At 32.5% G+C, this 18091-nt stretch overlaps 2 protein-coding genes across 3 annotated transcripts; both read left to right on the top strand.

The window, feature by feature from the left end:
• On the top strand, window positions 3897-10368 carry LOC109343054. 2 transcript variants are annotated; one of them, XM_019581169.1, is made up of 10 exons: window positions 3897-4565; window positions 4924-5414; window positions 5911-6110; window positions 6209-6376; window positions 7491-7805; window positions 8284-8433; window positions 8522-8671; window positions 8763-8972; window positions 9164-9454; window positions 9533-10368. In XM_019581169.1, exons 1-10 carry the CDS (start codon window positions 4061-4063, stop codon window positions 10050-10052), a joined length of 3000 nt encoding a protein of 999 aa, XP_019436714.1. In that variant the 5' UTR covers window positions 3897-4060; the 3' UTR covers window positions 10053-10368. The 2 variants fall into 2 exon arrangements, with proteins under 2 accessions (XP_019436714.1, XP_019436713.1); XM_019581168.1 differs by having other exon boundaries at window positions 9164-10368.
• Window positions 14193-16867, top strand: LOC109343053 (guanine nucleotide-binding protein subunit beta-like protein). The gene is made up of 3 exons (XM_019581167.1): window positions 14193-14757; window positions 15739-16090; window positions 16578-16867. The coding sequence occupies exons 1-3, from the start codon at window positions 14237-14239 to the stop codon at window positions 16680-16682; spliced, it is 978 nt and encodes a 325-aa protein (XP_019436712.1). The 5' UTR covers window positions 14193-14236; the 3' UTR covers window positions 16683-16867.

The following is an 18091-nucleotide window of genomic DNA, read 5'->3' as shown; positions in this document are numbered from 1 at the left end:
CAATATATATATATATATATATAACATTTTATATATCAAATTACATATTCATAATAATAAATAATATTGAGAAGACTTTATCTAAAATGAGTATGCATTATATTTAATCGAGTCTAGGGTGAGGTTCGAATCTAAAGGCTGACCTATACAATATTTAGTGTCTACTTAACTTCGAGACTAGGACGAGGTTCGTGTTAAAAAAATGACACAAGCAACATTTAAAATCGGGTAAGAACAAGTCGTTCCTAGCTCATGCTCACCCTAATCTCCATCTATGTTTTCTACTTAGTAGTTAGTACCATGTAATTGGTTATTTTTTGTTTTACTCCTTGCAAAAAAAATGTTGTTTAGGTTGTTATAAACTTCTTTATTTGATTCTAGTTTTTGTTTTTATTGGTTTTGTGCTTAGCATGTCTTTTTTATTTTAGATTTAATCTCTAAAATATGTTGATGTTTTTCGGATTTGGTCTTTTTTCCATGTTAAAATTTTGAGCTTTACCTTTATAATGTATTTAAGTTTTAGTGTAAAGTCTATACACCGTGTATAAAGATTTATATAGAGTTAATATATTATTAAATATTTATTTATATTACTTATATTTTAAAGTTAATAATAATTAAATATGAATGATCTATGTATAATAACATTATTATAAACTCTTAGACTATTCACATATACATTTTTTTTATCTTTTAAGTATTGAATTTGATTTGTGTATTTGGTTTTGGTCCTTATACTATTAAAATTTTGCATGTGTTTTTTATTAGTATCCTTAAGAGTGGTGGAGACTATTTTTAACAACGAAAAGACTCATAATTTACATATATTAGATATATATTCAAGTAAAAACATCAATGCATTAATTTTTTTTATAGGAGACAAAAGCTAATATCAGTTATGACTAATATTGTAATACAGTTCATTATGCTAATTGTAAATTTTTCTACACTATAAAAACTAGTTTGTACAGAGATAAAAGTGTCTCCTTGTTAATATTGTATGGTACTATGTATTTAATTTTTATATATTTCATTTTTTAGAATTTGTATATATTTGTTGTATTCGATGTACATTATATTATATTTTTGTTGTTTATGATAATATTTAGTTTAAAGTGAGAGACGTGGTTAATTAATAGGTTGATGGTGGTTAATTAGATTATATTGTTTTTTTATAAATATTAAATAATATGAATGACAAAATAGGAAATGAAAATTACACCATGGTGGAAGTTACACCATGTTTTACCTTTTTATAGAGTATATAATATATATATATGATTACACTTTTAACACATCATTCACCGTTATATATATATGATTAAACTTTCAACACATCATTCACCGTTATATATATAAATGTATTAGAATGTAATTGTTGTGTTCGATATACTTTATATTATATTTTTTATAGATTTCATTTTTTTAGAATTAGAATGTATTTGTTGTTTTCAATATACTTTATATTATATTTTTTGTATTCATGATAATGTTCAATTTAAAAATAGATAAATGGTTAATTAATGTGTTGGTGTTGGTTACTTAGGATTATATGGTTTTTTGTAAAAATTAAATAATGTTAAGGACAAAACATGAATTGAAAATTACACTATGATGAAAGTTACACCATGTTTTATCTTAATATATACTAGCGTATCGAGAGACACTTTTGTACCTGCCAACCTGCATTCTTATTTCATAGTATTAAATATTTAATTTTTATGTATTTTATTTTAGAAAATCATATCATATTGATAATATAATATTTTTAGGTATGTAACTTTCTCCGACTCCTATTAATATTTTTTATTATGTACAAAATGATTGTAATAATAGCTAATTAGAATGGTAAAATAGACAATAAAAAATTACACTATATTAGATAGTTATAAGATGTTTTGGCTTTATAGACAACTAGCGTGTCGACCGCACTCTGTGCCGATCGACCCGCATTCTTATTTTTTGATATAAGTTATAAGTATAAAAAATGAAACATATGAATTCAATAGAAAATGTAAATTTAGTAATATAAGATGTAATAATTGATATGATATACACAAAACTTTTATAAATTCCTCGTGCATCTAATAATCATTATTGAGTTGTTGGATATATTTTTTCATATGCTATTGTTTTATATTTGGATTGAGAAAGAGATAAAATAAAAAAGAATGTGTAGATGAGTAATAATATATTGATAAAAAATGAAAGCAAAATGAGAAAGTTTTCATTTATTAAGGAGAGAAGTTAAAAAAGATAAAAATAGAATTTAAAAATAATACCATACATTGTGGTTATTATTTGTTTTGACTTTATTAACAGTATAGATAGAGACATATTTTACTTTTCTATTTTTTTAATTATTTTGTTGTGTGAATAGGTTGGTAATGTATATGTTCAGTTTAAAGAGGAAGATCATCCTGCAAATGCTGTAATGAATCTCACCGGAAGGTTTTAGGTAGGTAACTTTCTCCAATTCCCAGTCATATTTTTATTATGTACAAAAATATTGTAATAATAGCTAATTAGAAGGATAAAATAGATAATATAAAATTATACCATATTAGATAGTTATGAAATGTTTTGACTTTATATATAAATTAACGTGTTGACATACACTCTGTCAACTCGCTTTTCTATTGTTTGGAATGTAATTGTCTATTTAAATAATTGAATCGATTATAATTAGTTTTGTATATAAAGTGTAAAATTGATGCGAAATTATTCAAATAAACTTATCATGAAAAGAAATATTTGTCAACTACATTCTTATTTTTAGTAATGATTGCACAAAGTAATAAATATTATAAACTTATTAATGAGATGAAATAGAGAAATAAAATCTTATTTATAAAACGTTGTTATTGAATATTGAAGTCGTGAGATCACACTTAAGAGATAAATGTTATTACAAAATATTTTTTGTTTCGTAAGTAAAGAAAAAAAATGTCGTGGTTACAAAATTAAGAAGAATACACAATTAAAAAAATAATATGGGACATGTAATGATGATATGAACATTAGATTATATGGTCTTTTTTATTTATAAAAAATAGAAAATAGGCAAGAGTAAAATAGAGAATTTTAAATTACACCATGGTAGGTGGTTACACCATGTTTTGGCTTTATAATAAGTAAGTATAGATATTTTTTATTCAAAAATATTGTAATAATAGCTAACTAGAAGGGTAAAATAGACAATAAAAAATTACACAATATTAAGTAGTTATATATAGTATAGATATAGATATATAGATATAGATATTATCCAATATTTATGTATTAGGATTTATTAAAGAGGCAATAACAATTAACATATGAGTTGTGAATGATATATTCCCTATGTAAAATTATTACATATTAACATTCAGCTTAAAAACTTAAATATTTAAATATAGGGGAAAGATTCAGTTACTCTCCATCATAGTCATCAATTCTAAAGAAATCTAATGGTTTGAATTAATAAATATATTTAAATTATTAGATGTCCATAAAATTAATAGCTAGGATGATTTCTTGGAGTGAGATCCCCGCTCTTAAATATAAATCCATTTAAAAAAACAACTTGATAAAATGTATATAGGGAGAAGATAAATTTGAGCATTTTAAGCATAAATGTATTTGGAAAATAAATAATAACTACCATAAAAATGAATTTCTAATAATGATAATTAATATTGTTGATAGAATTATTGTAATCACGGACCATATATCCTAATTATAATAATTATTACTATTATTATTGAGTGAATTAATGTTTACACCATTAGGCCCATCGATTTGGAAGGTTTTCAATTGAATCCAAAATAATTTGATGGGCCTTTGATAGAAAAAAAGAAAGTAACCGAACTACAAAACGACGTCGTTTCAACCTGTCTCCTTTCCTCCCTCCAATTTTTCCTTATTATTACCTAACAAAATGTATCAAACACGCTGCAACTTATTCAATTCTCCAGCTCCAAAACACAAACACACACTTTCTCACTCTCACTTTCAAATTTGAAAACCCTAATTCCTTTCTTCTTCATTTCACTCTCTTATTTCTCATACTTCAAATTCGATGACGCCACGCGCTGATGAATACGAAGAAGATAATCTCTCCTCAACCGACGACGACGAAGACGATGTAGCATTGAAGGAAGACATGGCCGCGTTATCACGTGCTTGTATGCTTGTTTCCGGCTCCGCCACCGCCGGTGATGGTGTTACTGCTCGGAGCAAAAACGACCACCATGAACTTGTCCTTCATGACGATGATGATGATGATGATGATAGTGGAGGGATTCTATTAGAGGATCCTCTGTTGGAATCCGGTGATGCTATTGTACCTTTGAAGAATGTTGATTCTGATTCTGATGATGATGATGATGAAGATGATTTGGAATGTCTTAGACGAGTTGAGAGCCTGTACCAGCCTCTTGCCTCTCTTCCGCCGCTGTCGCCGTTGAGGATAACGATGACGAATGCCTCTGGCAATAATGTTGATGATGAGGATGAGGATGATGATGAGGATGATTTGGAGACGCTTCGTGCCATTCGGTCACGGTTCTCTAGCTACAATGAAGGTAGGCCACTGGATTCTTTATTTGGTTTTGTAATTTCAATTATCACTTTGAGTTTGCTCTGTGTTTTCCATTTTTTTGTATATTTGTTAATTTTGGCATGCTAGCTATGAGAATGGATGTGTTTAAGGGAAAAGAATTCAACTTGTATGTTTAATAACGGATCTTTAATCTATGTTAAAAAAATGATTGTTTGATCAGAGGAGAAAAATGTATCTTTGAAGTCATTTTCAGTGAAACCGGAGGAATTCAACATTCTTTGAAGTCATTTTTGCTTCTTGTTGTTGTTAGTTATCTTTGTTTCCTATCCATTTCCCCCCACCAAATATGACATTCTGATAAGTATCATGTCTCCATGAAGGCGACATGGAAACACTGGTTGATGGAGATCAAACCTCATGTTTAGGCCACGAGGGTGAGACTGCCAATGGGTCTGTATCTGACAGATGGGATGTTGGTGAATTATGTGCTGTTTCTCCAATTCAGGATAATGCCACTGACTCTTTTCCCAGTAACGTTGAAGTGGAGCATTGTGGTTTGATTGACAGTTGTGAGCAGGATGCTTGCAGGTTGTCCAAGCTACCACAGAAAAGATCAAGCTTTCCTTCATCGGCTCAGGCCTTTATTGATGCCATCAATAAGAACAGATCTATGCAGCGGTTTCTTAGAAGTAAGCTGATTGAGATTGAAGCAAAAATTGAGGAGAACAAACAGCTAAGGAACAAAGTCAAAGTCATGAAGGACTTCCAGGCTGCATGCATTAGAAAAACAGGGAGTGCTTTATCACTAAAAAAGGATCCCCGTGTTCAGTTAATATCAGCAAAGAAACCTTCTGCTCCAAAAAACTCAAAGGTTGGTTGTGTACTTTTATAGTTCTGTGAACTTGGAAGCCTGAAATATAATCCATGTTGGTTTTGTTGTGAATTTATGGTTAGATATTATTATATGCTAGATATTATTTAAGACATTCCTTCATTTTTAACAATTTTTTGAAATTGCTAGAACTTGTTGTTTAGATGCTTTTATCATGCACATATAGTTTATATTTGAATGGGCAATATCAAATAGGAAGATAGAAGAAGGCCCTCTTTTGTACGGTCTTTGTTATCTGATTCTGGTACTGTGACTGACTGTCTCTGTCTTTGATAGATTGAGAGGTTTGAATCTATTTCTTAACAATTTCAGTCAGTGCCATAGCTTACTGTAAAAATTTAATAAATGAAAACAGAGAATTAGTTAGTTTAGTCATCATCTCTTTACTGAGTTATGACATAGCATAGCATCTGTGATATTCTTAGTATTGTTTCTTATAAATATTGGCAATCCTTGGTTTCCCTCTTTTTGGCAGAGCCGTAATAAAAAAATATCTGCAATGTGTTATGGCCCAGCTGAGAATTCTCATGTCTCTAATTATAAGATGGTTTTAGAAAGATTTCCACTTTCCCTAGATCGTAAAAAATGGACAAATTCAGAAAGGGAGAATCTTAAGAAGGGAATTAAGCAACAATTCCAAGAAACGGTGCTTCAAAATTCAGCAGATAGAATAAGGTGATCTAGTTCGGCTTTGTATATAACTGTGTCTTTGATATTTGTGCGCCTTCCCATGTTTTGTTTTGACTTCTTTTCTTGATGTTCACTCTTTGCAGTTCAGAGTTCTCAGATGGATATGGAAATGACATGGATAGCATAATTGCATCTGTTAATGATCTTGAAATCACACCTGAGGATATTAAAAAATTTATACCTCAAGTTAATTGGGATAAATTAGCTTCAACATATGATGTTGGTCATACTGGTGCTGAATGTGAATCTAGGTATGTATTTTCTAATTGAAGAACCTATAATTTCATAAATTTATTTTGTTTTAATTTTTATGTCTTGGTGGTATGTATGAAAAAGATGGTTCTTGTTGGATGTTTTATAATAAAAGTGTGTTTTATGTTTCTGTGATTCTATGTGCATATCATATGTCCTAGGAGAACCACATTAAAAAAGGTGGGCATGACGTTACCACCCAGTAGGGTCTGAAGAGAGTAAATGTATGCAGTCTTACTCTCACAAGCGAAGAGACTATTTCCAAGATTTGAATTCATGACCTCTAGGTCACAAGGCAACCAACCCTACCGTTGTACTGAGGCTCAGCCTCTTCCAAGGAGAACCACATTGCCTCTGCTTTTTATTAGGATACTATCGATTGAACCTTTTACAACGTTATGTTATGTGTAATGAGATAAGAGATACTAATATTGAAGTTGAAGTTGGTGGAAGAAAATCAATAGTATGAATATTTAGCAGCCACATATGCTTTTTTTAGTGGGAGGGATGGGGAAGGGGAGGCTACTAAATAGGTAGCATGTACCAATTATCTTCTATCAATCACATCACTATAGGACTAGCAAAGTCAATGTGTCTCTTCCTATGTGGGGTAGACATGTTTTAGATGCTTCATGGACAGTGTGTCATATTGCTGGTCTCTTCATTGGGAAGTCTAACTTGTCTGTTGACTCTGTTCTATGCATGGTAAATGTGTTTTTTTTTGCTTCTTATCACTGTGTGTCGTCATACTCTGTCGGTTACACACAGTTTTTGACTATTGTTTCATGCTTACTGCCTTCCTATGAAGAATATCTTCCCCCGATTGTTGCAGACGTCTATGACGATCACCATCACAGACAGTTTTTCCTTTTTGAATTTCAATAAGAGTTCAACATCAACATAGATCATGCAGGTGGGACAGTACATGACATAATTTTTAACATGGTGGTGGTTAATATGTTTGTGATGATTGTCAATCTGTCATCACAAATGTCTGTGACTTTGATTTCCCGAATCTTGTGTAGAGTGTAAAATAATGTCTATATGTATGAGTGGATGTATTTTTCATACTTGTTTCTCTAAAAAAAATTAGTTGTTTGTGCATGCTCACAGGTGGTTGAATTATGAAGATCCCCTGATAAACCATGACCCGTGGACTGGCGAAGAGGATAAATCTCTTTTGCTTACTGTCCAAATTATGGGCATTAGGAACTGGTCTGGTATTGCTGTATCATTGGCCACAAATAGGACTCCATTTCAATGCTTAGCACGGTACCAAAGGAGCTTAAATGCTTCTATGCTAAATAGTGAATGGACTGAGGAAGAAGATGCTCAACTTTGTTCTGCTGTAGCATTATATGGTGAGCATGATTGGCAGTCTGTGGCTTCTGTTTTAGAACGGCGCACGGGAACCCAATGCTCAAATAGGTGAGTCAGTTTTTTTATCTATTCTTTTAATCACATGGTTGTTACTTATTAGTTCATTGTCTGACCTTACTTTTTTATTGTTGTAGTTCACTCAAATTACTAAAGTGCATATTATGAGTTAGTTTGAAGACTTCTCACAAGTATTTCATCTACTATTGCATATTCTTTAAAATGGAATGGCACTATTATAGCAAAACATTGTTAGGTCGGGCGGCCTATTGAGGTTCTCTCTAAGTGCCTAGTGTGGTCTGGGAGGGTAGATATACGCAACCATACCCCTATTACTGAAGAGGTTGTTTCCAGGGTTTGATTTAAACATGCCAACTGATATAGAAAACTTAAACATGATTAATTGTTTTTGATAACTTTGATTTAATAAGCTGGTGTGGATTTTAAGTATATTGGTGAAAGGGAGAAGTTGTTTATCAGCTGCTGCATTTTGCTTACTCACACAATATGAATTATATAACTCATGCAGATGGAAGAAATCGCTTTATCCTGATAAGAAAGGGTGCTTTACGCGAGAGGAGGATGAACGCTTAACAGTAGCTGTCATGCTTTTTGGACGGAAATGGAGTCAAGTAGCTAAATTTGTTCCAGGCCGAATCCAGTCTCAGTGTAGGGACAGGTAATGCATTTTATTTTAATTCTTGAGATAATATATTATATATTTTTTTAGGGTTATTGTTAAAGTTCTTGAGCATTATTATTGGCAGATACCTCAATAGTTTGGATCCTTCGTTGAAATGGGGTGGGTGGACAAAGGAAGAGGATTCAAGATTAAAAGATGCAATTGCCAAGCATGGATTCTGCTGGTCTAAGGTTGCTGAAGATTTGCTTCCTCGTACTGATTCTCAATGCCGGAAGTATGAGTTTAGAATTAAGTTGATGTGAAATTGCTTTTTCTAAAATTTTAATTTTGTTGTCTTTCTCATCTGTAATCTTTTCATTGACCAGGAGGTGGAGGGTGCTATGTCCTGATCAAGTTCCTTTGCTTCGAGATGCTAGAAAGATGCAAAAGTTAACTGTTAATAGCAACTTTGTTGATCGAGAATCTGAACGCCCAGCACTCACATTGAAGGACTTTCTTCCTTTACCTATGTTGCCTCTTCTATCTGATGAGGCTGATGATGTGAAAGTCCCTAGAAAGCGAAAGTGGAAGTGGAGGTAGTCCCTCTTTATTCTCCCTTTTATTTTTACCTTGACAACTTGTGTGTGTGTGTGTGTGTGTGTATATATATCCCAGCCCTGTTAGAATTATAGTTTCAGTATATTAAGTTGACCATATAATGTTTGAAATTGGATATTGCTTTAGGTATACAATACCTTCGTTTTCTGATTCACGTTCTTGCATGCAGCAATGTTTCAAACAAAATGCGATCAAAAAGACAAGCAAGAAAAGCTCAAGTTTGTCTCAAAGATATAGCATTTAGTGATGGGGTCAAAATTTGTGATGAAGATGCTGTCAACATGGCATGTTTACGAAAGAGTAATTTTTTTCCAACCAATGACCAAGGGGATTTAAGTCGGCAAGATACAAGTGAGAAGTTTCTGTATTTTAATCCAATATGGAAATGGCAGGGTTGTACTGGACAAAACAAAGAGAACTGGAGCTGTACATTACCTTGTGAAAGCCCAGCATCTATGACCAGCAGAGGAAAGACTCATCGGCAGCGTCGTGGTAGGAATCATTCTGCTAAGGACTCGTTGGAACACAAAAGCAAACATATCAGAGGGGCTGAACCATCAGAACACAAACAAAAGACTAAAATGCGAAAACCTGGAAGCTTATCTGCTTGTGTGGAGAGTTTGGATCAGGACAGGGACATTACTCTCGCTTCCTTGTTAAACCACAAATCAAAGAAGAACATAGCTTCTCACCCAAAAGTGAAAAAACAGAATGTAATGATTGATGATGATGGTGGTGGTGATGATGTGACACTTGCTTGCCTTCTGGCAAACAAATCGAAGAAACCAAATGAAGCTGCTAAAGGACGTCGTGCCTGCTGCTCTCCTTCGAAATTGAAAAAAGGATCTGTGTTACTTCCTGAGGTGCTTTGTACAAACAAGCCAGTCATCACAGCTGATGACAATGAGCTGTCACTGCCAGAGCTTGTTGAGGAGCAGCCTGTTTCCAGTGGTGCTGTAGCTGAACCCACAAACATCAACGTGGAGGGAGATGACTTGCTTGTTAACTTCCTGCAAAATAAGAGAAGGAAACAGCGAAAGAGAGCCCGAATCGGATAAAGGTAATTTTAAATGATCCAAATTCACTGGGCAGGTACATCATTTGTTTTCTGATATCTATGTATGAATAGAAGACAATTGACAAAATCTGGGGGGGGGGGGCCTTTGGTTAATTTGTGATAGTTGTAGGTTAGAGTTAGTTCTTAGATACTAAGTATGAAAATGCAATTTTGCCAAGCTTGGGCCTGTATAGACAGATTTTCGGCCTGGCTCACTGTATATTTGAATTTTGAACCGATGGATTGTCAGAATTCCCTTCCTATTTTACTTTTGATCCCATTGTAAATCATTATAAGAGTTCAGATTTTCCAATTAACTCTTTATGATGTGTTGAGATATAGTATCAAGTGGTGCTGTATTTTTTACTTTTTACATTGTATTAAAATTAAAATATTCACTGTTTTTTGGGTGAACAGTGAACACCTAGTTGTGCAGGATCTCTATGACATTACTTTATCTATTATAAAATATAATATATATAGTGTGTTATTACAATCCCTCCTATAGCTTCATCCATATATGATGAATTCTGTGCTAACTTGTTAATTCATATTCTGGAAGGTAGAACACCAACCATCTCAATGTTCTTATACAACTTGAATTTTTTTTGATTGTTTGAAGCATTTTCTTGGTCATATACGAATCACCAAAGAAATCCCCATTCAACACAATGAAGAAAACAACCATTTCCTGTCAGTGATACAGCAATGCATCAGTCACAGCGCAACCCACAACATAACTGGAACACTTGCATGGGCATGTTTCCATCACTCCAATTCATACATTCCAGAAACATCTGAAACACGCAAAGGGGTGACTGTGCGACCGTTGAACACTGCGAAACATGAACAAGATGGAGGCACCAACATGACCTTGGATATGATGAAGTTAAATGTGGTTGTATGCTAGTGGAAAAAAAAAAGATAATTGGAATCATTGAAGTCATGAAGTGAGATCATTGTGAGGGGAAGGGTGAAATTTCAGATGCACAAATGATGTTCACTTGAGTTTATAAATTGAATAAAGAAATACAGAAGATAGTCCTTGCCGGTTGTTGATGGATATTGAATAAATGAACAAACAGAACTTTATTAAAGGATTGGCGTAGAAGCTTATAAGAGGAATACTAGATCCAAGGGTAACAATAAACTTCTCTATAAAGTTTGGTGTCTGAAATATGCCTTGCAATGGGCTATGTTTTCCTGTTTGGGAGACTTGTGAGATGACCCAATGTTCTTAGTTTGTTTCTAGGTAGATGACTCATATTTAGGTGTGGTAATTGGATGAATATGGATTTGAATTATAATGGATGGATGAAAAGTCATTCATCAATCCATATAAATTCATAAAATCACATTTCTAACTATTCAATTCATTTATATCCAATGGATTCCAATCCACATATTCTATCTATATATCCATTTTAATGGATTGAATGGATGTATATCCAATCCATTTTTTAATTTGAACTAAATCATTTTTTTTGAAAGAAAAAATCTTTTTAAAAATTTATTATTTAATAAAACATTTTTAAAAATCAATTTAAAAAACATTTTTAAAATCTGTTTTTTTTAAAACATTTTGTAGAAAAGCTCAGTATTTAAATTTACCTGTGAAAGCTTTGAAATACAAAAATATAGGTGAGGTCATAGATATTGTATTGTACAATTATACATTTTTTCTTGTGCTCAATCATGACATAATATGTTATATCAATCCTTATTGAATCTTTTTGAAAAAATACTTTGATAAAAAAATGTTGAGGGAATCCTTTTGTTAGGAAGAGATTAGTTTATATCACTGGTATTAAAACCGGTTCGTGTCGACTGGTGAACAGTTGAATCGGTCTTAATACCGCTACGATACAATATTTATATTGCTCATGTAATTATACTGGTAAAAATGATTTATTTTTATCAAAATATTTGTAAGGATGATCAAACACACAACTACTACATTTTTTATACATCTAAAACACAATCTACAATATACATTTTTAATAAGTAGTATAGATGAAAATAGTTATTGTCTTCTTTATTGATTTTTTAAAATTAATATTAGTATAAAATATATGAATATCTAATTTCACCTGTATGCGGGTTTAATAGCAAATGACTAGTTGAATCACTATACCACTATATCAGTATTCTGACTGGTACGATATCAATAACATTAGTTTATATTTTGCACGTTAGGTTTGCATAACAAAGTTGGGTCTGCATGTTACTTTATGGAAAATAATATTTTAGTTTTTATTTTTTTGGATGGATTGAGTATCTATCTAAATGGATATACACATGAATATCTATGGATATAATGGATGGATTTGAATACATCCATTATCAACATTATCTATTAGATTATATTCATTTAAATCCATTAAGTTCTAACGGATTGATTTAGATGAATTTAATTTGAATGGATTTAGATGGATTGTGAATTGTGGATAATTTTGTCACCTCTACTCATATTTGTTTTGGTGATGTGATCAATTGGTTCTTTCATGTCTTTCTTCCTTTTTAATGTACTATTTTAAAGTGTGATTGTAAACCCTTGTTAGAAACAGTTGTTTCAACAATTTTGAAGATTTCGGGTTCATAAGATTAAGGCATGGTAGATTCTTTATCATATATTAAATGTGTTTCCAACATTCGAATGAGCATATGTTAAAGAAGCTGCTCATGAGAGGTTTACCCTAGTCATGGAGTGTCATTTCTATTGATATCAAGGAAGAACATCACCAAATGCTTTACTTCTCATAAGAAGATTAGTAATTTCTGGCTCACAATATTTGAGGAATTTGTCATTGTTTGGACAACTTGAATATGATCATTTCATACATATCAAACATTGTTGGATAGGATAAGTAGTTATGTGGTTAATGATAAGGATGGCAAAAAAACCCGACCCGTGGAAATACCTGCAACGAGTACCCGCAATAATAGCTTATGGGCGGAAGCGGGTTTTGTGATATCCGCCCCGCGGGTACCCGCAAATTTGTATATTTAGTTTTTAGTTAAATTTATATATATTTATTATTATTTCAAGATTATATATCATATACTTTATTATTATTTCATAATAAATTACACATATTTAATTATGATAATAAACTTATCATATAAATATCATATTATTCATGTTACAATTATTTTTACATATTGATTATTACAAATTATATAAATATATAATTAAAATTAAAAACCTGTTGGGTATCGTAAATACCTGCTACCCGTACGGGTACCCACAAATATTACGGGTTTAGGTACGGAGAAGCACTACCCATACCTTCTTAGTCTTATCTAGCTCTCTCATCTATCCTTCTAACTCAATTGGTTGTAAGTGGAGCAAGTAGGAGTTGGAATTTTAGATTAATTTAAATGTAAAATGTTTTTAAAAGTAATGGATGACCTAGGTGATAAATTTAAATTAATTTACAAAGTTTACAAGTCATTAACATATAGAAAACTCTTGTTGATACAATTAGCATATAAACTAGTCAAGAGCTTATAAAACTAACAAACTACCTAATTAATACATGTCCCTAACTTACATTAGTTAGTATAGCTTATGAAATACAATTTTATAACTAGATTAATTAAGCTAGTTGTTTGACTTATCAAAACACATTCTTTAAGTCAACAAGATCATTTATCAAGTAAGATCTAACTAGATCCCAAATATCATATAGATCAAAAATTTGATTTTTTAGCAATTCTGGTTAAGAATTAGTTCCTTACCCATATTAATCGTAGGTCAAAGGATATAGTTGATTATAAAAAAAAAATACTCTTCAATTTTGTTAAGAGTATAATATCTATGCACTGTAATATAAATGTTTATATACAATAAATATATAATCCACAATTCATTGATATTACTTTTTTGAAAAGTCAAGAATCATTAAAAATAAATAACAAATAATACACTACTAATATATAAAAATATTATAATGATAGTGTATAAAAGTTTCACACTAACGGTGATAATGTATACATTTTTTCTCTCTTTCTTTCTAGTAGCAAATATCTCAACCATAAACCGGTTTGTTCATTATCTCAACCATTTAAAAAAAAACCCTAAACCGGTTTATGTTGATTAACTCAAATTAACAACCCTACCTATATAAACCCTCATTTTCTCACTTGAGCTGCTACATCACCGAAACCCTAGAGAGAGAGAAAATGGCAGAGGGACTCGTTCTTCGCGGCACATTGCGGGCCCACACCGACGAAGTAACCGCAATCGCCACCCCCGTCGACAACTCCGACATGATCGTCTCCTCCTCCCGCGACAAATCCATCATCGTCTGGCACCTAACCAAGGAGGACGGCACCTACGGCGTCCCCCGCCGCCGTCTCACCGGACACTCTCACTTCGTTCAGGATGTTGTTCTCTCCTCCGACGGCCAGTTCGCGTTGTCTGGATCCTGGGACGGCGAGCTCCGCCTCTGGGACCTCGCTGCCGGCGTTTCATCACGCCGATTCGTTGGTCACACGAAGGATGTGTTGTCTGTTGCGTTCTCGGTTGATAACCGTCAGATCGTGTCGGCTTCTCGTGACCGTACGATTAAGCTGTGGAATACTCTTGGGGAGTGTAAGTATACTATATCTGATGGTGCTGAAGGACACAATGATTGGGTCTCAGCTGTTAGATTTAGCCCTAATAATCTTCAGCCAACCATTGTTTCTGCATCTTGGGATAGGTACTTTTTTTATCATGTATAATTTGTATAATATTTTTATTTATTTATTTATTTAATTTTGTATGTTAATGATACCCATTGTGAAAATTGGCTCAATATAACTTTTGTTTACTGTGAATATCTCATTTTTGTTTGATTTAGTTCTGTTTTAACATTGCTATGCGACTAAATTTACACTTTTTTGTGTGAATGGAGTGAACAAAGATTGTCCTATTTACATATAGAGCAAAAAAAAAAGCTTTGAATTGAATTAGTTATATCATAGTTTTGAATTGTGTAGTATCTTTATTTATGGTTCTAAAGGCATTGTTTTGATTGATGGTAATGGAGTGGAATCCAATGGTAACTGGTTTTGTTATGTTTTGATTGGTGTAATTTGTCTGGATTGTTGAAATGGGATGAGATGGGGCAAACTGTTATGGAATTGAATCTATTTTATTCTATCCATACCAATTTTTCAACCCATTCTATGTCACATAATTGGATATTCAAACAGTGTGGAGTGTCATGTGTTGGTATAATAATCATTCTATATTAATTTTGTGTGGTTGTCTCCACTGTGAACCATTTTTTGACCAGTGTCTGAGATTTACAATGACTAAATGCTGGAGTTTTCATATTTCATGAAGTAAAGTTGGGGTGCATTATTTTTGAAGAAGGAATTTGAGTGTTTAAATGATATTTATTATACAATTAGAATTTGTATGCAGTTTCCTCGGATTATGGTTAGTTTGATGAGATGGTTTGTTCTACAGTAGCCACACCATTGGTGCTTCATACACTTTTAATTTCCATCAGCTATCAGTAAATGTTAATTCCATTTTTTATTTTTTCTCCTTAATGTGCATTTGTGACAATAGGACTGTGAAAGTGTGGAACTTGACATATTGATGCTTCATACACTTTTAATTTCCAGCAGCTATCAGTAAATGTTAATTCCATTTTTTCTCTTTTCTCCTTAATGTGCATTTGTGACAATAGGACTGTGAAAGTGTGGAACTTGACAAATTGCAAGTTGAAGAACACCCTTGCTGGGCACAATGGGTATGTGAACACAGTGGCTGTTTCACCTGATGGATCACTTTGTGCAAGTGGCGGGAAAGATGGGGTGATTTTGCTGTGGGATTTGGCAGAAGGGAAGAAGCTCTATTCACTTGAGGCAGGTTCTATTATTCATTCTTTGTGCTTCAGTCCTAATAGGTACTGGCTATGTGCTGCCACAGAGCAGAGTATTAAGATATGGGATTTGGAGAGCAAGAGCATTGTGGAGGATCTGAAGGTTGATGTAAAGGCTGATGCCAACACTGGTGGTGGAATAGCCAACAAGAAGAAGGTAAAATGTTTTTCATAATATTTTCTTCAGTTGGTTATTGATATTGAATGGTTAGTGTGGTTAGCAGTTTTACTAATTTGGTGATTGACAATTTTGTATATTCTTACTAATTTGAGCGTTCTTGTAATTTGTGGATAATGGCATGGTTCGATTGAAGTGACATGAATCACATGTTCCTTTTCCATTGAATGGGAAATTGGGAATTTAGTTGTCCTCATTGAAGGACTGATGCTCCTAGCTGCAAATTTTACTCAGTTTTAGTTTATGTAATCTATTGGAACAAACTGTTTGTTTTGGTTCTACAGTAGTCGTTTAGATGATGTCCTATTTATTCTCTGTCGTCTCATCTTATGAATTGTGTAATGTCCTATTTGTTCTACAGTAAATGTTCTGAACCTAGTCATAGCATGTTGAGTTTTTTGTACACAAAAATCTTTTGTTTCCAATTCACTTGTTCATTGATTGTTTCTTGGTCACTGTTTTGCAGGTTATCTACAGTACAAGTTTGAACTGGAGCGCTGATGGAAGCACATTGTTCAGTGGTTACACCGATGGTGTGATTAGAGTTTGGGGGATCGGGCGAGGCTTCTAAGTAATTTTGAGATGCGATTATCTGTTTTGATTTGAGACAAAGCTATTTACTTTTTACAAGATATTCTCTAGTTTGTTGAATATTTTTTGGGTTCAATTTTGTCATGTTGGAGTGATAATGGCTTTCGGGGCCTTGTTTCAAGCACTGTTGGTTTTAATTATTAATGATGAAATGGTTGTTTTCAATTCTCCTTTCTTGTTATTGCCACTTATTCTGCCTAAGGTGAAAGCTGTATGGGCGTTGCATATAAGAATGGTATGCATTTTGCTTATTCATTGCCTTTGGAGGCAAGAATGGCAATTGAGATGTTGATGGGTTTGTAATATGGGAATGAATGGAGCTTGTGATTAGTTGGAAAAATATTTAATAATTAAATTTTAATTTATATATATTTTTTCTAGTCAATCAAAAACTCATGGTATATATATATATATATGAGATTCATTAAAATCATATGTATCCACTAATCCATATGAGATTCATGAATGAAAAATCACCCACTAATCCATATGAGATTCATTAAATCATATGAGCTCATTTTGTAACCAATAGTCATCCTTGTGGTCTTATCCATGGCATATACATGATAATGACATTACGTAATAATTCTGTTAAAACAAACAATAAACAGTATTACAGTATTACTTGACACCATTTCAAGTTATATCACATATTAAGTCTGGGACCTTATTCAGGGTTGAAGGTGCAACATCCTCAGATATTGTCTTAGGGTTAGTTTAAGAGTTAGATTTTGAAGGGGAAAAAAGGAAAATAGAAGGTTTGAGAGTCATCTCACAAGTGTATTTCATGGCTCTCAAGCCTTCCCTTTCCCTTCATTCCCTTCCGAAATCCAACTCCCAAACTAACTCTTAGTCATCTTGACATCAATAGTTGAAATCTCAATATCCAAACAGACGACAGAGAAGAAACAAGAGTGTGGTTACCTTCTTATTACTGATATGGGTAATGTATTTGTTTGCTGTGAAATCTTATCCTAATATATCATAATGTTGGTGAAGTAGTAAGAGGAGTAAGTGAAGAGAACAAGATGAGAAGAAGAATGAGGATGGAGGGAACACGGGTGGGTAATGGAAATCAAATGATAAATAGAATAAGTTGTATCCATTAGGATTAGTTTGAATAATTTAGTGCTTATATTTAATGAGTGTATCTATTCACTAATGTCATAAAGTATCTATTCACTAATGTCATAAAGATTTATACTCACTCAATACATCATTTCACTATTCATTTGTATTATTTTTATTTAAGAGTCAACGATGATTTAAAATGAATAACAAAATAATATAATGACAATATAACAAACTTTCATAGTGTATATATCTTTTTCTCTTATTCTATTACATATGTTAGAATTATGAGTGTGTATAAAGTAAAGATCGTTTAAC

Source organism: Lupinus angustifolius, chromosome LG03 (assembly GCF_001865875.1).
Source record: "Lupinus angustifolius cultivar Tanjil chromosome LG03, LupAngTanjil_v1.0, whole genome shotgun sequence".
NCBI classification, from domain to species: domain Eukaryota; kingdom Viridiplantae; phylum Streptophyta; class Magnoliopsida; order Fabales; family Fabaceae; genus Lupinus; species Lupinus angustifolius.
This window is presented reverse-complemented; position numbering and strand designations above follow the sequence as displayed.